The following is a 23,291-nucleotide window of genomic DNA, read 5'->3' as shown; positions in this document are numbered from 1 at the left end:
AAAAAAAAAAAAAAAGAAAGAAAGAAAAGAAAAGAAAAAATGAAAGAAAAGAGTTTCACAGCCTTTCCTGCCCATCTGGCTCAAGGCTAGCACTCTACCACTTGAGCCACAGTGCCACTTCCGTTTTTGTGTTTTTTTTTCTGCTTATGTGGTGCTGAGGAATCGAACCCAGGGCCTCATGCATGCAAGGCAAGCGCTCTATCACTAAGCCATCTTCCCAGCCCCTAAATTCTTTTATATAATTTCAACAGCAGATGTTTTTGTCTTTGAGGAAACCTAATTTGTCCATTTGGATTTTTTTATAGAGTGTGGGTTTGGGTGTCATACTAAGAAATCATTTGTCTGATTTAAAAAGGCAAGTGCTTTATTCTAAAAATTTTCTAATTCTGTTTTAAATTTATATCCGAGCTATTTTGAGTTTTAAATATTTGTATTTAAATGGTAGTTACATTTAACAATGGTTATCCAGTTCTTTTTGCTGAGAAGATACTCCTTTTCCTACTTTAATATTTATTGAAAATAAATGATTGGGGCTGAGAATGTAGCTTAGTGGTAGAATGCTTGTCTAGCATGAATTAAGCCCTGGGTTTAATTCCTTGGTATTACATAAATCACAACAGCAACAAGAAAAAAGCCAGATGCTAGTGGCTCACACCTGTAATCCTAGCTACTCAGAAGGCTGAGATTTGAGGGTTGTGGTTCAAAGCTAGTGTGGGCAGGGAAGTCCATAAGATTCTTATTTCCAGTTAATCACCAGAAAACCGGAAGTGGCACTGTGACTCAAAGTGGTAGAGCACTAGCCTTGAGTGAAAAAGCTCAGGGACAATACCCAGGCCCTGAGTTCAAGTCCCATGACTGGAAAAAAAAAGACTGAGTGTGTCCAAGCTTCAGGAAGACCACTATGAAAGATAATGAAAGTGTCCTCATTTGAAGTTTATGTATAAAGTCTAGTCTGTTCCATTGACCTACTTAGCTTTATCGATCCAAAAACAGTCTTGATTACAGAAGCTTTGTAAGTCTTGAAATCAGTGTAGACCTCCAGATTTTATTTGTCAAAGTTGTTTATACATTTTGGTGTGTGTGTTTTTTTCTCCTGGCCTGTTCTGACTGTGACAGCTCCCTGTCAGTTTTACATTTAACCATAAGTTGCTTCAAGTCCTAGCCCCTCCCCCATCAGTCCACTGGCATTTGACTGAGATCTTGTTGAATCTATAGATCAATTTGGGAAAAAGTTGATATGTTCTTCCTCTAACCCATGAGCATGCTATGTCTATTTAGATCATTATAATTTCCTTCTGACATATTTTGTAGCTCTCAATGTATAGGTGTTTTACTCTTCATAAGATATCTCTGTAAGTATTGCATATTTGTTGATGAGAACATAAAGGGTGTTTTTAAAATGACCATTTTTAATTGTTCATTGCTAGTGCATAGCAACGGAGCTGGAACATTTTAATTCTGGGGATATATATATATATATATATATATATATATATATATATATACTTATACAATGAGAAATTTGAGTGGTTTCTAAGTATACAATTATGTGGTATCATAAGGGTTTGTGAACATCACCACTGTCTACTTCCAAACCTTTGCCATTCCGAGTAGAAACTCGGTGCCCATTAAGGCCCATCTCCTCACCCTTCTTCACAGCTGCTGGTATCTATAACCTAATTTCTGTTTCTATGAATTTGCCTATCCTAAACAATGAAGGTAGGATAATAAGTGTTTTTCCTCCTGTACCTGGTTACTTTGATTTACCATAACATTTTCAAGTTCCATCTGTGTTGCAGCAAGTACATGAAGGTCATTGGGCCTGAGCAATATTCCACTGTGGTTGTGTAGTGTTTATCCATTCACCTGCTGACACTCACCTGAGTTCCCTCTACCTTTGGCTATAATGAACACACTGTGCAGAATATTGTCATCAAGGATCTAAGTCTCTGCTTCCAATTCTTTTAGATATATACCCAGGGATGGAACTATTAGATAAAAGCATAATTCTAAGTCTAGCACCCCCAGCTTTTTTTTGTAGTACTGGGATAAGAACTGAAGGCCTTGTACTGACTCAGCAGGTGCTCTACCCCTGAGCCATATCACTGGCCCTTTTTTACACTGGTTATTTTTAAGACAGAAACTCAGTTCCTACCCAGGCATATACCTAGACTACAATCCACTTATTTGTAGACTTCCCATCCTAGCTGGGATAACAGATGCCATCACTTTGCCATGTGTGTCCACTGAGATGGATCCCACAAACTCTTCTACCCAGGCATATTAGAACCACAATCCCCCCCAATCTCAGCTTTCCATACAGTTGGCATGACATATACAAGTCACAGTGACCAGCTTGCATGTGCGCCCAGGTCACTTCAAAACTGTGATCCTTTTGATCTCAGCCTCCCAAGTAGCTAAAACTACAGGCATGGTGCATTGATACAGCTTATTTTTCACTTTTATGAGGAGCCACAAATAATTTCCTACTTAGGTGCAATTTCCTTTAGCAATGTGTAAGGGCTCCTGTGTCTCCACATCCTCACAAACACTTGTTAAGTCTGCATTATTAGAGCCATCCTACTGTGTGAGAGGTGGTACCCATTGGGATTTTATTCATGTTTCCCTAGTGACAAATGATTTGAGCATCCTTTCGTGTACTATTGACCATTTGTGTATCTTGGAGATATTAGTATCGCTAGAACAGGGCAGTTGTGAGGATTGCATCAGTTACCATGGGTGGTAAAGCCAAATAAATGCAGCGTGCTTAGGACAGTGGCTGGCCCATAGTTACTTGTTTGGTGGTGTATTTATTATTGTATGATAGTGTTATTTGACAGCTATTATATGTGGCATGTGTCAAGGGGCATCCAGTGATATCAGGGTGTCACTGTGTCTCTGCGTCTGAAAAATAGGCAGCTCCAGGTACAGGGAGATGTATGGTGGCCCAGGAAGGCTCTCTGTGGACAGGAAGGGAAGGAGGCAGAGAGGAGTGAGGATTACATCTGGGTGGGAATGGGGGCAGTCCAGGGATGGTAAAGGCATGGCTAGTGGAAATACATACACCACCACATGGAATCAGTTGATGGCAGGGCACAGTAAAAGGGTCTCCAGAGCCGGACTCCAGTGGCTCACACCTGTAATCCTAGCAACTCAGGAGGCTGAGATGTGAGGATTGAGGTTCAAAGCCAGCCTGAGCAAAAAAAAAAAGTCCCCATTGAGACTCTTATCTCTGATCAACCACTCTAAAACCGGAAGTAGCACTGTAGCTCAAGTGGTAGAGTGCTAGCCCTGAGCACAAATAGGCTCAGAGATAGCACTTAGGTCCTGAGTTCAAGCCCCACAACAGGGGGGGGGGAAGCCTCTGGGATAAAAAGCTAAATCAGAAGGAGACTCTGGCTGAGGACCTTACCAGTGCCTGAGGCATGAATGACAAGCTTCAGCTCCTTCAAGGAGGGCTGGAAACACAGCCCATGGAAACACAGCCCATCCTTAGGACTTGGACACATCCACAGCTGGAAGTGACTGTGAAGTAATGACTGTGAAGCATGGTGGCACTGGAGCTCAGAAGCAGCAGTTTGTGATTGGAAGGGCAAGGATGGAGGGATGAACATAGGTCAGGCAGGGATTAGAGACCCTGGCCATGGCAGTGCCAGCTCAGCTGGGAGGGGGAGGAGAGCGATGCAGGTGACCAGAAGCTCTGCTCTGTACAGTCTTCCAAGTACAGAGACTTCTCTGCTGATAGATCTTAGCAGGTCAGGACAGGATAGGCCTACTGGACTAGGTGAAGTAAATGGGAGGGAGGCAGCAGTTAGGGCTCAGAGATCGATCAGGTGTGTTCTCCTGCTCTCTGTAGCTTTGGGCAGATTCTGATCTTCTGATTTAGAGAACAAAGAAAATGCTAGGGGTCTATGTTGGCTTCTGCGTGGAAATCAGCAGATATTGGGGAGCAGCCTGCCTGAGCTTTTGCCCCAAAGGCAGATTTCTACAGGTCAGTAATGTCCACAGATGGGAGGCTACAGTCAGAATGGAGGACATACAGCTCAGGAGAGGGGGTGAGGGGGGAAGGTCCCAGGGTCTGAGGAGTCTTTGGAGAAACACAAGGAATGCTCACGGGTGGGTTCGTGTGCCTTTGAGAAGTCAGGGCGTAGTAGTACTGAAAGTGGCCACACGAGGGCGCATATGAACAGAAGCAGAGTAAATTGATGGGGTGGGAGAGACTGGCCAGCTCCTAATTCTTCTTTTGCCCTGCTTTGGGTAGGAATGGGGATGAGATTAAGAAGTCAGGGGTGAGGGGGAAGAGGAGAAGAGGATGGAGACACCATGCCTCTCCTGAGCCCAATACTAGTGTGCCAAAGGCTTGGAACCTGCTGGAACAGTTTGGGGCTGTTGCTGAGTAACTGATGATCTCTAGAAGCAATACATTAAGCAGCCCAGGGGATCTGACAGAGCCATTTGCTTAGATCAGAGGCTGAGCAGTCCCTAAAACCCCTTGTCTAGTGAACTATGGGAGAAGACCCCTCCCCTGCCCGGCAATTGCCTCCCGAAGGAGCTGGGAGCATCTGCCTCGAGGGGCTCTGGGGTAATCCGGGGGCCCCATCAATGTTGGATGAGCCTGCACAGCGTCCATGTGGCCTTGATACCATCGTCCTCGGGCTCACTTTTAGTGTAACCAGAGAGCTCAGGGACCAGCTGATCTGGGGACTTGCCCGGCGCCACCTGCAGGGGAAACAGGGTCTGAGGTGGGGAGGCCTGCGTAGGCCTCCATGCAGTGTCCTAGGTAGGGCTGGGGGCTGGCTGGACCCAGCCTTACCTGGCCAGGGGTCGATTCCAACCTGGCCTCTCCTCAGTCCCTGACTCCCCTTGTCAACTCCCCTCTTGGCCACCTTGTCTTCTCCGGGTGTCGTCTGTCTGTTGGCCTGTCCTTAAGGTAGTTCAGGCTCATCCCTCTGCCTGGCTGTGGAGGGATTTCTTCTGGAGAAAGGGCGGAGAGAGACCCCTTACGTGGAAGGAAGGAGAGTAGCAGCCACTGCCAGATCATCCTGTATCAGGTGAGTTGCATGTTCCCGACCTGAGTGCTTGTGGGACAGGCTAAGGAGGGCAGGACTGGGACCAGGCCCAGACTGGCCAAGCTTGCTGGTCATCCGACTGGTTCGACTCTAGCCTCCAACCTCTATAATTGATGGCACCTCAAATCCCTTCTGCCTACCCCAACTCTTGCCCTAAATGGACAAGGCTGATAGTCTCTGAGCGCCTGATATTTGTGGGCAATGGTCAGAGTAAAGCTTTTACTGAGGTTGTGATCTTGATGGGCCATGTGGTTACTGGGGGCAGTTTGTTTTTATAGTTTATTAGAACACAGCCACGTTGATTTGTTTAAATATTGCACATAGTTTCTTTCACTCCATATTCGTGGACTTGAGTTTGGCTTCCAAGTTTGAAATGCTTACTCTCTAGCCCTTTTAAGGAAAACACTTACAACCCTAGGAATGATATCCCCAGTTCTCCTGTAATTTCTCTTCCTCTTTCCTCACAGCCCTAGGCATGATAACTTCCCCTCTCTGTGCAAGCCCCTTACACAGTCTAATGCAACCCAGGCCTGGGGATGTTACTTTAAGGACCAGTGACGTCACTTTTGGTGACTGCTCACATGGGAAAATGGGTGGGATCACAGCACTCCAGAACCCAGCAGCGCGGGGCTGAGGGAGGACCCTGGCTGAACGGAAGTTGTCCATGAGCCATTTTCCTAGGCCATGAAAGCCAAGTTTGCTGATGGTTAGCAAATCCTCTACCAGGTTCCCAAATCCATGTTGATGGCACCTGAGGTCTCAGTGGAGTAGCGAGGAGGCACTGCAGAGTGAGATGATTAGAGGCTCCATATGTATGTCCTGGAGCGAAGCAGAGAGTTGGCCACTTTCCCTGCCCACAGCCCAGCAGCTTTCAAATCCTGGGGCACATTGTACCCTTTCCTCTGACCCACGCCTTCATAGACAAAACAAAATCCATTTCTTTAGTTCCCTTCTGCGGGATTGAGTTTTCAGGGACAGGATAGGTGCAGAAGGAAAAAACAAACCTGCCTGGAAAAAATATATATCTATATATACCTATATAGATATAAAAACAACCCCACTGCATTCCAACTATGCTGTCACTAGATGGCGCCCTCAAGGCCTCGGCTCCCAGCACTGGATGTTTCTGACACTTGGCCACTCTGTATACAGATCCAATTGCAGTCTCAGAAGCTGCGGTCACACACGGTGAATCCCACAGGCCTGACCAGCTGTGTCTGTGACCTGAGAGCCAGCTCACAGACGCCTCCAGATACCTCCAGACTCAGGGCATTTTTACCCAGGTAGAAATGAGCCATCAGGAACCAACGTACAATTGTCATTTCCTGTCTACTTATAGACAGGTGCTCCTGAGGGCCAGGGCTGTCTGTCTCTGGGCCCCTTAGCCTGGCACAGGGCCTGGTAGAGGTGTTTGGTGGTGAGTGATGCATAAGAGCACATTGCCACACTGTGCACACCAAACTAGAAAGGAAACCAGGGAGAAGGAGCTGAGTTCTGAGCACATCCTGGGGAGGAGCAGTTCAGAGGCAAGGGCAGCCTCTCCCCATCTGGCCTTTCTGGGTGTTACCAGCATGGAGAAGGAGTGCGTCTCTGGATAAAAATGAGAGATGCTGGGGGGGGGGGGTCAGAAAAGGCTGCTTGCTTCCAGGAACAGCTTTCTGGCCCTTGTCTGGAACCAGAAACAAGTATGAGCTCAGGGCATTCCAGGAAGCCCTCAGTCTAACACGGATCAGACATAGGCATGGAGAGCTGCATTTGTGGGGGTGTGGGGGGGTGTCGGTGGCCACGCCTCCTCCAGATAAGCTACTTTTGGCATCTAGGCAGTCAGCACAGGCCCTCCATCTAGTCTAAGGGTGGGGTTCAGGGAAGTCTGATATCAAGTTCTGCTTTGAAACAGGATGATGGGAGGGGGCCCTGGTGCAGAGCTTCAAGAAGAAATGTAGGCCTTCCTGTCCATTGCCTCTTATCGTACTGGTAGAAACCAAGCCACTTTGTGTCATTGAATGTGACTTTAGAAGGACTGACATTCAGGTGTCATTTCTCTGCCTAGAATGGGGCCCCAGAGTAAGACTGGCATCGCTCACCAGAGTAATTACCAGTTTGGATTCGATTTCCATTCAAAACAGTAATCCCAGCCTGAGCTGGGTGTCAGATCTGAAGGTTGATTATTAGTAACATTTATCAACAGCTTCTCAGCTTCAGGCAATTACAGCTAATCTGCCATTCCTGCTCCCAGTCTTGCAAGACTGCCCGCCCCTTCCCTGCACTCTCCTCCCCCTTCCCCTTCTCCTCCCCCACCCCCTCCTCAGCAGCCAGCCCTAGCAGGGCTGGGGGTGGGAACCACCTATGAGTCACTGTCACCCCGTGTGTAGGGGCCCATGTGCATGCTGGTACCTGTGCTTCTAGCTCAGGTTCCATGCTGCAGTCACGAGGCATCGGCCTCTGATTCCCACACCTGCATGGATTCCTACAGCGGATGGATAACAACCAGCCCAGCTCTTGGCTTGTCCTGTGATTGATTTCCCAAGGCAGAGCTCTTCCCCTCCCCATCCCCCAAGTCTCAGACATCCTCCCTTCAAGGCCAGACAGGGCAAGACAAGAGAGCCATTGACAGTGCAAAATTAAAATGCAATTTTTTTTTTTTAAGAATCCAAATCTTGGTGCCAGTGGCTCGTGCCTATAATTCTACTTACTTGGGTAGCAGAGATTGGGAGGATCCTGGTTCCTTGGTTCCTTACCAGGCCAGGCATAAACACAAAACTCCATTTCAATCAATCAGCGGTCATCCTAGCTGTGTGGGAAGCAGAAATAAGTAGATTGTAGTCCAGATTGTCCCGGTTACCCCCGCAAGACTGTATTTGAAAAATAACAGCAAAAAGGTCTTGAGGTATGCTTCAAGCGATTAGATCACCTTCCTAGCAAGAACAATGACTTGAGCTTAAACCCCAGTACCACCAAAAAACTTAACATGAAATAAAAATGAGCCAGCACAGTAGTTCACACCTATAATCTCAGCAAGGGGAGAGCAAAGGGATCAAGTCCATTGTGTGTATGAAAACGTCACAATGAAGCCCCTCCCATGTACAACTAATATATGCTAATTTTAAACTTTCACAAAAAACTGGGCATGGTGGTGCACACCTGTCATCCCAGCTACATGGGATGATTACGGTCCAGCTGTCATAGACATAAACACAGACTGCAAAAAAACAATCTTAAGTAAAACAGGTTGGGGATGTGACTCAGTGGTAGAGCTACTGCCGAGCAAGTGTACAACCCTAAACCATCCAAAAAATTGAAAAATCAAAATAGAGGCATGAATAACCATAACATCAAACTTTTAAGAAAGACAAGATACAGTCCTGGACTTGCTTCATCCCTCATGGCCCTGCTGGATTCTGCTTTGTTTACGAAATATTTTTAGCCGGGTGCTGGTGGCTCACGCCTGTAATCCTAGCTACTCAGGAGGCTGAGATCTGAGGATCGCGGTTCAAAGCCAGCCCAGGCAGGAAAGACCATGAGACTCTTATCTCCAATAAACCACTAGAAAACCGGAAGTGGCACTGTGGCTCAAGTGGTAGAGCGCTCGCCTTGAGCTGAAGAGCTGAGGGATAGCACCCAGGCCCAGAGTTCAAGCCCCACAACCAACAACAAAAAAAAAAAGAAGAAGAAGAAGAAACATTTTAATCATGGACACCTTTACATTCCTTTTTAGTGTCATATGTCTTGACCACTAAGTTTCCCGGCACATCCTGAAATTCTTCCCCTGGACGAGTAACTCATTCGGTCCCTCCCGGCCTCACTTCCTGCTGGACCATCACCTCTGCCCCTTCCAGCTTTCACACTTACCGCCTTGGGGGACAGCCTCCCCTCTGAGTAGAGGCCTAGGGTACCAGGAGACCCAGGGAAGCCACTCCGTGGCTGTCCTTGGGCTCCCATTCCCCACTCCACCCCTCCGGGCCTGCTTCAGCCTTCAGCCACCTCCGACAGGGCCTGCAGGTTGCCATGGAGACTGTGGTGGTAAGTGGAGGACAGAACATGCTGGTCTTCCTCCTGAAATCACAGCCAGCCGGGGCAGTGCCAAGGCACACCCGACAGCGCCCCTGCAGCCCTCCTCTGAAAGGAAGTGAAGGCATTTCTGGGCTGTGTGGGGAAAATTACATGTGCCTAAATTCCTCCCAGGGAGAGGACAGCATGTGGCTGAAGGAAGACGGTGATGACCTGTTTGTGACAGGGAGGAGATGCGCTGAAGTAGACATGGATGCTCGCTAACCAGCCTTCTGCAGAGGGTAGGTCTCCTGTATCCAAGGGAATCTGTGATGCCGAGCAGGGAACCCCCCTGCACAGAGAATGGGCACCCTTCACCAGGGAATGCCTTTTTCTTTGTCATCCTCTAGGCCATGCTCGGCTTGCCTAAGGGTCAAACCTTTCAGAAAGATCCATGTTGAAGGGTCAACAAGATGCCATATTGTTTCCAGGCCTTGAGGCACTGTCATTTGGCTGTCTGGGCGGAAGTCACTGGACCACTCAATGTCAGGATGCCTATCACATGGTGAAGGGGAGGCAGGAAGGATCTGGAGTTAATGTGCTTCAGAAGAAGCACTGTTGTCACGCCTTTGTACTCCATGGTCCACAGAGCTAGCCCTCACTTGCCTGGCGGTAGTAGATTGCCCTGTCCCTTCATGGCTAGGGATAGATTATTCCTATTCCTCCTCTGCATTCTGCCACATACTGATCCAGACCGCCTTCCCTCTCTGAGCCTCCGCTTCCTCGTCTGGGAATCATCATTTCTAGGACTCTTCCCCAGAAGCCTGTGGTCCCTGTCAAAGGAGCATGATCACAATTACGTCTAGAAAGTCTACTCTGGTGCTGTTGGAGGATGGATTTGAGAGGAGCAAGTTGGGGGTAGACGCCAACCATCCCGGTGTCCACATTCACACAACAGACTGGGAGGCCCTAACTCAGAATGGTTTCGGAGAAAGGGGGTGTGGGTAGAGCTTGAGAGATGTTCCATTGAGACCATCAGCACTGGTCCATGGTGCGTGCATTGGCTGGGAGAGGTGGACAGGGCACTGGGAACTCTGATGGTCCCTTAGTGGAGCTGGTGTCAATCACAGAGGCAGCAGTTATAAAGGCATGGCCAGGCACATAGGAATCTATAGCTGCGCTATTTCTAATGATGTGTTGTGTGGCAGCCAGGACGCTGTTGGGTCCAGAGAGCAGACAGAGAAGAAAGCTTAGAATTAAGGAGAGGACCGGGCCCTCCACACAGACTCAGATATTCTGTGGGGGAGCGGAAGCCCTGTGAGAAGAAGAAATCATCTAGGGACGCTTTAGGTGGATTGAGGGGACCAGGGACTAAAGATGTAGAAAAGAACATCCAAATCCCCACCTTCGCCTTTGAGAGGCAGTGTGTGGACCCCTAGCCCAAACCCTGGCACAGAGCAGACCACAGAGTACAACAGTGAATATGTCCTCTGTTGTGGTTCTCCCAGATTGGGCCTTGGTCCCCAGTGCTCTGCCAGTGTTACCATAGTAACCTACAAAAGCGGGGACACATGGTCTCTGTTGCCACGGAAACCAGCAGTTGGCCTTCCCTGTGTGGCCTGGCCTGATGAGACCTGGGGTATGTGGTCCTGAGGGGTTTGGGATTGCCGTGTCCCAGTGAATCAGTGGGGGCAGTTGTTACTCTGGCTGCGACCTCAACAATGAAGAGAGAGATACCCAAGTGGGTTTGTTTGAGCTTCAGTCCTGAGCTGAATCCAGGGATTTCAACAGGCTCCAAGTGTCCATGCGCAGCCTGAAGCAGGACTGTTCCCAAACTCACTCCCAGCCTCTGGCCACCATGGGGGCCCGAGCACCCTTGCCTTCTTTCTGGGTTTGCACTCTTTTGCCGAGACAGAGATTTTGTTCCCAGGAGGCACTCTCTGGCCCATGGGATCTCGGCATTCAAAGCAGCACAGGAAACCCGGGCCCCTGAAACGGGGCCATGGAAGAGATCGGTAAGCACTCCACAACCTTATCTGTAGGCTACAGATCCCACCCTGGGTCAGCCCCAACCACCCGCCTCCCAGCCATACCCTAGGCAGGAAGGCCTCCTTTTCCCATCCCTCCCTCACCCCATGAGGCCTCTCAGCCCTTTCTTCCCTTCAAGGCCTGGAAGTTCTAGACAGGTCACCAGGGAAGCTGAGTTACCCTCAGGCTCTCGGGGGGATTCTCTACCACTGGAGTGAAGGCTTCTCCCAAGGTCTTCTGGTTGCCTCTTCTGGCTCCTCCCTCTGCCCTCTCCTCTTATTCTGGCCTCCCTGGGCCCAGGGAGCGCGTGCCCAATAGCAGGCCTTCTACCTTGTCCATCACTCAACATATCCCCCCAGGCCAGGGCAACCCCGAGTGACCAGGGTCTGACCAGGCTGCAGGGGGAGTGGTGAGGTACGACAGCCAGGGTGTGGAGAGTCACCCCTTCTTTTCCTTCTCAGGAGATCATCCAGGAGGAAGTACTGGAAGGAAGGAAGGGAGATCGCTGGGTGAGCTGGCTGGGAAGGAGGGAATGCTGTCCCTGGGGAAGGCCACCCACAGGAGACAGTGTGGGGAGGGCATGGGTGACCCCGTGGCCAGGGATCGATCCCATGTATGCTGAGTGTGTGGCATGGGGTGTAGGGAAAGGTGTGCCTATTAGGCAAAGTCTTTGCCTTGCTGTGGAGGGGGGGGCGGCTGCTGTCAGATGGTTGGAGGCCCAGAGACCCAGGCTATGATCACCATGCCTGACCTGGAGCCTTCAACCAAGACCAGGGAGATGGTATCCTCTACCTGTGGTCAGCCTGGGGCCTGGGACCATGAAAGGGATCATGGTACCCCAGCCCACCAGCCTTCATTATCCAAAAACCCAGACTCTGCCCCAAGCTGGCCTCTCCACATTTGTCTTCTATCATCGGGAGCCCAGGACCTCAGATGTGCCTGACAGATGTTGAGGACCCTAGGGTGTATTTCTTGGCCCAGGAGCATGGTCAGAAATAGCTTCCCTGTGAAGGAGGGCCAGGTGATTCCCTTTCTAGATACAAAATGGCTGCTGAGGGTACCCAGCACTTGGGGAATCTGTCTGCCCATCCATGGGAGTGGACTAGAGAACTGGCACGGGGTGTGGGGGGGCGGGTGGGGTGAAGGGTGCATCCAGAGCTCTGGTTTACCTTCATGTGGATGCTGGTCCTAGAATACTGATGGGATTTGTGCCAATAATGCCCTAAAAGGGGAGACACATAGGGCTCAGATGTAGCCCATAGCAAACACACCCTCTGCCCCACCCCCATTTCTCTCCTTTTTTGCACACAGCCTCAGACCAGCTTAACTTTTTAGCCTCTAAAGAAAGGCTCACAAAAATCTCAAGACAGGGCACGGGGCCGATCACTGGAACGTAGTGCAGAGGTTCCCGGGAAGGGGAGGAGAGTGAGGGCGCGAGTCGTATATCCCAGAGGGATGACTCTGCTGCGATGATTCTAATGAGACCTGAAGACTTCAGCCCTCTTGCCTTGCACCGCGGGTGCGTTTGGAATGATGTGAGCTGATGTGAGCTTGCTTTCCTGCATCCACACCCCTCAGACTGTCAAGGCTGCAAGCGTCTTTGAGATCCTGCATCCAACCCCTGATTTAACAGGCCAAACTGGGGCTTCTGGGCAAGGTCACACTGCAAATTCATGGTAGTCGGAGCTAGGACTCAGGCCACCTGCTGTGTGGAAGACATGGGCTTTCTGTGAGTGGTCTTATCTTTGACCTTGCCTGAGCAAGCCTGAGCATAAAGTGGGCTGTAATATCTATCTGTGGATGTCTGTGCTGACAGCAATTCCTGGCCATAAGGAGTTTCTGAGCTGGCTTGTTTCTAGAATGTACTACCTCTCTACACCCCTGGCTTGTCCATAGTCAAAGATTCTCCTAGCATCCTTTCATATCAGCCAAACTGCATAATCCAAGATTGTGCCAACAAGCATGGTATTTCACCAGCAGCAACCAATCCTGTACAGGCCCACAGGGCTGTGCATAGACAAGGGGGTGAGGAGCCAGATTGTAACAGGGTTGATGGCTGAGTTTGACAGGTTGCGGACAGTCATAACTGATGGCCACGTTAGGCAGTCTAACCAGCGAGGGATTCTGACAAGCAAGAGAAGCCTGGCTCAGTGTTTGATCGTAGGTTTTACCACTTGGATCTGCTGTGTCCATGTGGCTAGGGCCCACCCACCCTAGCTTCTTGCATTTCCTGTTTCCCTCAACTTGCTGAGTGTCAAGTCCATGTCCTCTATCTATCTATCTATCTATCTATCTATCTATCTATCTATCTATCTATCTATCTATCTATCTATAACTGGCACATTGTTATCATTTGAAACTTCTCCACCTCTGAAATCATTATTCCGTGCTTCCTGTGCATGCTAGTCCCACGCCACCCCCCTCCCCATCAACAGGGTGACAGTTTAGAGACCTTCAGGCTCCTAACTCCTCACTGGGAGTCACCTCTCATCTCTGTCCTATCCGCACCCTGGAACCTGCAGCAGCTCACCACAGGCCCCTGGCCCCGCAGGCTCCCCCCACAACCTTAACACATGCTCTCTGCCTGCTGCTCATCCTGGTTTGGAGATGTCCATTCGCAAAGGGATCCTCACACATTAGTACACACTCATGGTCCACACCTGCAGTGAGCCCACAGCAGTCCTGATGCCTAGACCTGCGCCTGTCCCTCCACGGAGCCCTCCAATCTGCACCCCACAACCCCTCAATTCATTCTCAGTACTCAACCTAGACTCTGGCTTCATCCAGAGGAAAGTTCTTTAGCCTTCCTGTCCTGAGCCTAGTCTTAGATCTGTGTCCATCTGTGCCTCTAGCCCCATCATGCTGAGATGTTGTAGGTGTCATCCTTCCAGTTAGCTCCCCACCAGAGGTTAAAAAGCCCCTCACACCCCTGGCTGCCCAGTCCCCGGCTGTGTTGCTTACTTCTTTCCAATGTATCTCCCTGCCCCCTTCCTTCTGGCACCTTCCTCTGGAACCTAGTTAAAACACATCCCGAATGCCTCAACTTTACAACCTCCTCTTTCCTCCCACCTGCTACTGAAATCACAGCAGGGCTGGGCCTTTCCTCTACATCACCTGCTGAGATCTCAGCAGCTCCAGCCTGACTTCTGACCCTCACCACCCACGTCGCCCATGCACCGCAAGCCCAGCCAAAGCCTCCAACCCTGCTCTCTCCTCGTGAGTCCTCTCTTATCTATTCTGATTCTCCCTTGCCCTGCTTCTTCAGGATCTCATTGATGACCACTGTTACCATTAAGCTAAAGACTAGAGCTACTCACTGGATGCTTCTTCTTAGTTTACTTTTGTTTTTTTCTTTGTCTTTTTTCCTCACTTCAATTAGTTCTTGTTTCCTGTGGATTGACATTGTCTTCCTAGGCACACACACATTTACGATTGTTGTGTGGTTCCAAGCTCATCATTGCAGCAATATGTAGGACCTCAAAATGGGCTCTTTGCCAGGCACCTGTGGCTCACACCTGTAATCCTAGCTACTCAGGAGGCTGAGATCTTAAGATCACTGTTCAAAGCCAGCCCGAGGAGGAAGTCTGTGAGACTCTAATCTCCTAACCAAATCTCTAACCAAAGAAGAAAAAAAAAGCCAGAAGTAAAGCTGTGGCTCAGGTGGTACAGTGCTATTCCTGAGCAATAAAAGCTCAGAGACAGCACCCAGGCCCTGAGTTCAAGCCCGAGTACGGGTATACATACACAAAAAAATGTCCTTCTCATTCCTGGTATTATTTCTTTATTTGAGGTCCACTTGATCTAATATTAATGTACTCATTTTGTTTTCCTGTTTTTTAGTGTCAGCATGGCATATCTTTCTCTATGATTTCACTTTTTTTTTTTGTGCTGGTACCAGGGCTTAATAGAACTCAGAGCCTTGTTATTCTCGTTGGGCTTTAATTGCTCAACAAGTCCTCTACCACTTGAGCCAGGCCTCCAGCCCTGCTTTCTTGCTAGGTAATTGGAAATGTAAAAATCTCACAATGACATTTCTGCCCAGGCTGGCTTTCAACTGAGATCTGTGGATCTTACCTCCTGAGTAGCTAGGATTACAGGTATGAGCTACAGTAGGCTCATGCTCCATATTTTTTACTTTTAACCTCATTGTCTTTATATTTAAAATGGTTTTCTTTTAGACAACATATAAATATGCCATTTTATTCAATCTGATAAATTTGGCTATTCTTTAGAGTGTTTCAAATATTTACATTTACTGTTGTTAGTAATATGGTTAAGTTTGAGTTTAAATCTACACCTGGCTACTAGTATTTTATTTGTCCCATCTACCTTTTGTTCTTTTTCATCCCATTTTTCTTGCTTTCTTTGGAACTAGGCTTTTTATGATTCAATTTTGTCTTTCATTTTTACTAGCTGTAACCTTTCTAATTCGCATTTCTGTTTGTTTTTGGTGATTGCTTTAAACTTTACAATTTATATCTTCAATTTCCAAAGTCTGCCTTCAAATATTATCATAAATATTCTAAGAAACTTATAGTAGTATAATTCCATTTACCTCTGAGCTATTATTTTGCATTTTGATTCCATCTATACACAAACCAACAATACGATGTTATTTTTTTTGCCTTAGTCAATAACTGCTTTTAAACAATCATGCTTTAGCTGTACAACTCATCTATATGTACCATTCAACAGTTTCCCATCACTACAATCAAGATTTCATTACCTCCCACATACCCTAAAAACCCATGCACAGTTACAAGTTTCCCTTTTTCCTGCCAATTTCGACTTAGTGAATTGCTTGTCTACTTTCTGTCTTTGTAGATTTGCTTATTGTAAACAGTTTATATAATGTGTGGTGTCTTGTGACTTTTTTTAAAGATAGTATCAGTGAGGCCTAGGCTAGCCTCAAACTTGCTCTTCTCCAGCCTTAGCCTGCTGGGATTTCAGGCATGCAGAACCACACACAACATATTCTTCCCCTGGTTTAATGTTTTAAGGTTCATCCATATTGTTAGAGGCATCAATACTTTATTTCTTTGCTACTGAATAATACCATATTGTCTAAATGAAACCTACATTGTTTTTTCATACTAGCTATTTTAAATAATGTTGCTGTGCTGAAGTTTTTGCACAGGTATGTGCTTTCCTTTCTCTTCAGTATATGCCTTGGATCTATGCTCATCTTTCTGAATAAGTGCCGGACTGTTTTCCAAAGTGGTGACACCATTCTGTGTTGCTAATAGCAGAATTGTGAAGGCTTTAGTTTTTTCATACCTTCGCCAACATATGCAATTATGTATAGTCTTAATTGTAGGCATCCTAATGAGTATGAAGTGATATTTCATTATGGTTCTGGCTTATACTAGTGGCTAATTACTACTCTAAAGGCTGATAAGGGCTAGTGATATGATTAGAGGCCATTTGTATGTCTTCTTTGGAATAAAGTCTATTCAAGTCTTCTGTCCATTTTAATTGGGTTTGTCTTTTAATTGAATCGTAAATATTCTTTATTGTAGACAGAACTTTATCCAATATACAGCATGCAAATATTTTGTCCCACTCTTTAGCACGGCCTTCATTTTCTTTTCTTTTCTTTTTTTTTGTCTGTCGTGGGGCTTGAAATCTGGGCCTGGGCGCTGTCACTGAGCTCTTCAGCTCAAGGCTAGCACTCTACTACTTGAGTCACATCACCACTTCCAGTTTTCTGAGTGGTTTATTGGAGATAAAAGTCTCACGGTCTTTTCCTGCCACGGCTGGCTTTGAGCCGTGATCCTGAGATCGCAGCCTCCTGAGTAGCTAGGATTACAGGCATGCACCACCAATGCCCCGGCGTGTCTTCATTTTTTTGATAGTGCCCTTTGCAATGTAGAAGTTTTCAATGTTGATGAGGTCTACTTTATTATTTCTTTTGTTACATGTGTTTTGGGTGTCATATAGAACCACCATTGTCCATTGAAGCTCACAAAAGTGTGTACCCATATTACTAAGACATCTATAGTTTTAGCTTTTACATTCTCTGATTCATTTTGAGTTAATTTGTGAGGAAGGGGTCAGCCATCTTTTCATCACAATAATGAAATACCTGAGGTAACTGACTTAGAGAAAAATGTTCATTTTGGATTGCAGCTTTGGAGGTTCTAGTCTATAATCGGGTGGACCTATTGCTTTGGGTCTCTGATGGTAGGCCAGAAAGCAATAGTGTTTTATTCAACTAAAGCCAACTATTCACCTCATAAGCCAGGAAACAGGAGACAGAAATCCCACAAGGATGTGTCCGTATGATCTAAGGACCTACCACCATGAGGCCTTCTCCTTCTGTAGGTCAGTAACAACTCCTAATAGTGCTACCCTGGGATCAAGTCTAACAGTGGATTTTGTGGGCTAATAAGTTCAGCATCCAAACTCAAGCAATATATAGCTGTTATTTTCATGTAGACATTCCATTGTCTCAGCACCATTTGTTCAAAAAGAATATTTCTTCTTCCATTAAATGATCTCTACGTCCTGTTGAAAGTCAGTGAATGAAAGTGAATTGATTTCTAAGTCCTCAGTTACATTGCTTGACCCCTGTACCTGTCTTTACAACACCTTTCTATCTTGGTCACTATAGCATTGTAGTACTGGGGCTTGAACTCAAGGTCTGGGTACTGTTCCTCAGCTTTTTTCACTCAAGATTGGCACTCTACCACTTGAGACAACTCCGCTTTGGCTTTTTGGTAGTTAATTGGAGATAAAAGTTCCACAGACTTTCCCTCCTACGCTGATTTCTAGTTATGAGCCTACCTCAGCCTTCTGATTAGCTAGGATTACAGGCATAATGGCTTGTAAATTTTGAAATTAGAAATCAGAATTGGTTCAAGATTGGCTATTCTAAGCCCCTTGATTTTTTTTTTCCTAATGATTTTTAGGATCCAGTTGTCAGTTTCTGCAAAGAAGCTAGCTGGTATGCTAATGGGGATTGCAGTGAACCTGTAGATAAATTTAGATAACAATTTATCATTACAATATTTAGTCATCCAATTCATAACGCAGGATGCCTATGACTTATTTGATGCTTTAAAAAAGTAGTTTGTAGTTTCCAATGTACAATCTGTACTTTTAAACATTTAGTCCCCAGTATTTTTGTTTTTTTGGCAGCACTTGGATTTGAATTTGGGGACTCGCATTTTCTAGGATGACACTCTACCACTTGAGTCATGCTGCTAGGCCTTTTATTGCTGGTTGTTTTTTTATTTTAATGTATTTTAAATTGTTACAATAAAGGTGATATGCAGAGGGGTTACAGTTTCATCTGTCAAGTAATAAGAATATTTCTTTTTGGACAGTGTTAGCCCTTCCCTCCCTGTCTTCAAACTTTTCCTTCCTATTCCCTCCCCCAAGTTGTATAGTTTATTTTCCACCTAATGTCTAGTGAATACCACTGCTGTATCTATTCACCCTTTTTTTTGCTGTTTTTTAAATTTTTATTTATTATTATTTTATTTATTTATTATTATTTTTACCAGCCCTGGGACTTGAACTTAGGGCTTGGGCACCATCCCCTGAGCTTCTTTTGCTCAAGGCTAGCACTCTACTACTTGAGCCACAGCACCGCTTCTGACTTTTTCTATTCATGTGGTACTGAGGAATCAAACCTAGGGCTTTATGCATGCCAGGCAAGCACTCTACCACTGAGCCACCTTCCCAGCCCCTTGCCGGTGATTTTTGAAACAGGGTTACACAAGCTTTTCTGCCTGATTTACCTCGAGCTTTGGTCCCCCTACTCTCAGTCTCCTGACCAGCTAAGACTACAGGTATGAAGCCCACAGTATTCCCCCCTCCCCACCTGATACTCTGTGAAGTTGAATTATTTTCTGATTTTGCTTTTGGAAAGTGTTTAGGAGCATAACTGATACTGATTTTATATGTTGATCTTGTATCTTGCAATCGTATGGAATTTGATCATTAGTCCTATAGACTTAGTGAAGATATTTGATTTTCTTAGATGTCACCCATGACTTTACATTTTCCTCTCTAATGTGAATGGCACTTATTTCATTTTCTTGCCTAATCATCTTGACTAGAACTTCCAGTATAATAGATTTATCTTGATTTTAAGGAGAAATTCATTTGGTCTTTTCACCTTTAATATGTTAGTTGTGTATTTTCATACATTCTCAGAGGAAATCCTTTTCCATTCCCAGTTTGTTGAGTTTTATGATGTAAGATGTTGACTTTTGTCAAATGCCTTTTATGCATCTACTGTGGTCACTAGGTGGGTTGTCCTCTGTATTCAGATTGTGTTTTCTATTTGTTGATTTTTTAAATTTAATTAAATTTTAATTAATTTTTAATTAAATTAATTTTTTGAATTCCTGGAATAACTCCTGGTTGCTTATAATCTTAACTTTGCAGGATTCAGTTTGTTAGTTAGTAGTCTTTTTTATGAGGCAAATATTTTACATGTACTTACTTGTAATTTCCAATGTTCTTCATATTATATGTATATTCAGCCTGAGTATATATGTGTGTATAACCTGAATATATGTATTTGTGTATATATCTGATTATATATGCATGCATGTATGTGTGTGTACATGCATGCATATTCATAGATATTTGGGACCTCACACTTGTTGGGTGGGTGCTTTACCACTTGAGCCATGCCTCTAGCCCAGTAGTTTCTCTGATTTGCATTGTTTCCGGTGAGAAGTGTGCCTCATTCTCTTCTTTGTTTCTTGGTTTGTAATGTCTGCCGTGCTCCTGCTTTGCTGACTGCTGGTAAGATTTTTTTTCCCTTTCTTACTAGTTTTCAGAAATTTACACCTTCCCAGCCTCAGAAATTTGATTATGAGGTTTCCCTGGTATGGTTTTCTTCATGTTTCTTTGCTTGAGGTCTTCTGAGTTCTTGGTTTCTTAGGCTTATAGTGCCATGAAATTTGAAAAGATTTGGGATATTATTTCTTTTTTAAAATACGCATTACCTGATTTATATAACCGTAACTCTTCTGCACATCATCTTTACAATAACAATTTAAAAAGGAAAAACATCTTTTACTTTCTAGAAAGTTAAAGTGAAATTTTGGCTTATCATTTCCTTTGAGATTCCATAGTTCTTAAAGTTTATTGGTGTATTCCATTGCATTTACATTAATTAAGAAATTAGGGTAAAGATAATAAGGTGGCAACATATACATAATAATAATACTTTGCCTACAAAGACCCAAGTACAGGAATTAAAGCCAATGGAGACAAACCAATGAAAAATTCTGCCACCTCCTCAATCTTTTTATCCCTATGGAATTCCAATCACATGTGTAGAGTGCTTCATACTGCTGAACAATTCACTGAGGCTTTGGATTCTCTTTGTTCGGTGTTTTTTTCTGCCACCCCTCCCCTCTCTCTCTCTATATATATATACACACACACACACACACACACATATATCAATATTTTTTTCTTTATGTTAGTTTTATAACATATACTCCAAAATGATATTCATATTCTCTTTATACTTAATATATACTATATACATATAAATATACATACATACATACATATGTATTACACACGCACATACACACACACATAGAAGGAGAGACAGAGATACCTCTTGTATATCTCAGGCTGGCCTCAGCTTCCTAAAACCTGGGATTATAGGTAGATACTACTTTGTCTAGTCTTATTTTGGAATATTTCTGTCTATGGCTTTAAAATTCACTAATCTCTTTGTTTTTGTCAGTTGTGGGGCTTGAACTCTGGGCTTGGGCACTGTCCCTCAGCTCTTCAGCTCAAGGCTAGCGCTCTACCACTTGAGCTACAGCACCACTTCCACTAATCTTCTCTTGGTACAATATAATTTTATCCCCTGTATTGTTTGGTTTTGTTTTCCTTCTCTAAGTTTGATTTAGGCCTTAATTATCACTAACCTTTCTCTCCTCATCATATTCATATTTTCCTCTACTTTGCTTTTGTTAAGTAAATTCACAGTAGGTCTTTAATTTTTTTTCTGATTCTTTCATTGGCATCATTTGTAGGTGTGCTTCTACTTGTGCTTTTTTTTTTTTTTTACCACAACACAACAAAATGTGTGAGTTTATTTATACCACCAACTTGAGAGCTCTAGAAATGCCCGGGGGGCAAGTGGGCATTCCACACTTCAATTCAGTCCTAATGATCCCTGGAGCTAGTTCAGACCCAACAACTGGTTAAGGGCTCAGGTCCACAAGATTGGCCCCAGATATGAGTGGCAGGTACTCTTAACCAACTGGCCATAAAATGGGCATTCTCAAAAACCCCTGACAATTTTCTAGAATGGATCAGGGAGCCCAGGAAAGCAACTTTACTATTACTGGTTTGTTATATAAGATACATCATAGGAATAGCCAACTGGCAGAGGTATAGAGCAAGGTATGGAGGTGGGCGGAGTTTCCATGCCCTCTCCAGGTGTGCCACTTTTTCAGATGTGTTCAGCTACCCCAAAGCCGTCCAACCTCTGCTGATGAGGGATTTGTATGGAGCTTCTACGTGGTCATGATTGTGATTGACTCACTGGTCACTGGCCATTGCCCTCAGTCACCAGCCTCCTTACTCTCCTCCCCAACGGTCTGGGGGTGGGACTATAATCTAGTCCTCTAATCACAATTGGTTCCTTCAGCAACCATCTTCCATCCTGAAGCCACTCAGGATCCACCAAGCATCTGGGTTTATCTTAGTATAAGCCCAGATATGGTTGAAAGGGATTTGTTATGAATAAAAGAAAGACACTCCTATCAGGTAATTCCAAGGGTTTTAAAGCTGTGTCAGGAACTGGAGACAAAGGTTAAATAAGTATTTCTTACTATATCACACTAGGAACAGATTATAGTTCCTATTTTCCTTATTTTTTTGCACACTTAGTAATTTCTTTTTTTTGGTGGGGGACAGGGCTTACTGGGATTTGAACTTGGGTCCTTGTGCTTGTTAAGCAGAGCTATACTTTGAGCTACACATGCCCGCCCTTTTAGTTATTTTTTAGGTAAGGTTTTGGAATTTGCTTGGGCCAGACCATGATTCTCCCACCTTAGTACTACCACATTGCCGAGAGGACCTGTGACTACACTAAGCTTACTGGTTGAAATGAGGGTGTCACTAACATTTTGTATGGGTAGCATTGAATTCTGATCATCCAGATATCTGCTTTCTGAGCAGCTAGAATGACATATGTGAGCCACTATGCCTGGCTCTCCCTAGTGATTTTTATTATTAGATACTGGATATTGTTAATTACATATTTTTGGAGTGCTGGGCTTGGTCTTATCCCTTTGAACAGTATTGAACTTTGTTCTGGGACACTTGTTAGAAGTCCTTTGTAATTAGCTTGGTTTTTCTCTAAGCTGTGTTAGGGCAGAACCAGAGCAGCATTTAGGCCTAGGACTAATTGGTCCTACTTAACTAAAGCACTGCTCTTCTGAGGACTCTGCCTGGTGTCTGAGAGGGAGTTGAGAGGCCTTTCTCTTCTGCTAGGAACACACAGACTATTTCCAGCTTTCTATGACTTCCTACAATGGCTGTGTCTACTCTGCTGGCTGATGGTTCGTTCCCCAGACTTGATTGCTTTTCCTCCCACACAGGTTAGTATTAAGTGACTTGAGGGAAGCACTGTGCGGGTCTCTGAAGCACATCTGTGTGCTCTAACTCTGTCTCTCACACGTAGGCCTCTCTAGCTCTTGCCTCCCTGTGGTCCATTCCTCTTCCTCAGTATTTTACCGATGAGATTCCAGCAGTCTTGATCTTCTAGAACTCCAATCTCTTATCAGCTCAATGCAACTATAAGGCTCTGAGTTTTTGCTCTAATAACTGTAGTCTGGAAACATTCCCAGGTGGTAATTTGGGTCACTGGTGTGGCTCACCTTGTCTGCCTCCTTCCCTTGGAGAGTATTGTTCCACACTTCTTTTGCATGGTATTTAAAATGTGTTATTTCACCTGTTTCTGTTTTGTTTTGTTTTTTGGTCAGTTGTGGGGCCTGAACTCTGGGCCTGGGCACTGTCCCTCAGCTCTTCAGCTCATGGCTAGTGCGCTACCACTTGAGCCACAGTGCCATTTCTGGCCTTTTCTATTTATGTGGTGCTGAGGAATCGAACCCAGGGCCTCATGCATGCGAGGCAAGCGCTCTACCACTAAGCCATCTTCCCAGCCCCTATTTTACCTGGTTTAAAATTTAAATTCAAATTTAAGTAGTAGGG

General features: G+C 45.4%; 1 protein-coding gene across 2 annotated transcripts in view; it reads left to right on the top strand.

Moving 5' to 3' along the window:
* The window catches only part of Tub (tubby bipartite transcription factor), a 79,877-nt gene that overhangs the window by 7,755 nt on the left and 48,831 nt on the right, over positions 1-23,291 (top strand). The window contains exons 1-2 of one of the 2 annotated variants that reach the window (XM_013028729.1): positions 10,891-11,071; positions 11,546-11,593. The exons of the other annotated variant lie outside the window; for it this stretch is intronic. Of the exons in view, the coding sequence (XP_012884183.1) occupies positions 11,004-11,071; positions 11,546-11,593 (116 nt within the window). The 5' untranslated portion in view covers positions 10,891-11,003. Of the gene's footprint in view, positions 1-10,890; positions 11,072-11,545; positions 11,594-23,291 lie in introns of those variants that run through there. 2 annotated transcript variants of the gene reach the window in all.

This window comes from Dipodomys ordii, unplaced genomic scaffold (assembly GCF_000151885.1).
Source record: "Dipodomys ordii isolate 6190 unplaced genomic scaffold, Dord_2.0 Scaffold113, whole genome shotgun sequence".
Taxonomy (NCBI): Eukaryota; Metazoa; Chordata; class Mammalia; order Rodentia; family Heteromyidae; genus Dipodomys; species Dipodomys ordii.
The sequence above is the reverse complement of the archived record's forward strand: the minus strand, read 5'-3'. Positions and strand labels throughout refer to the sequence as shown.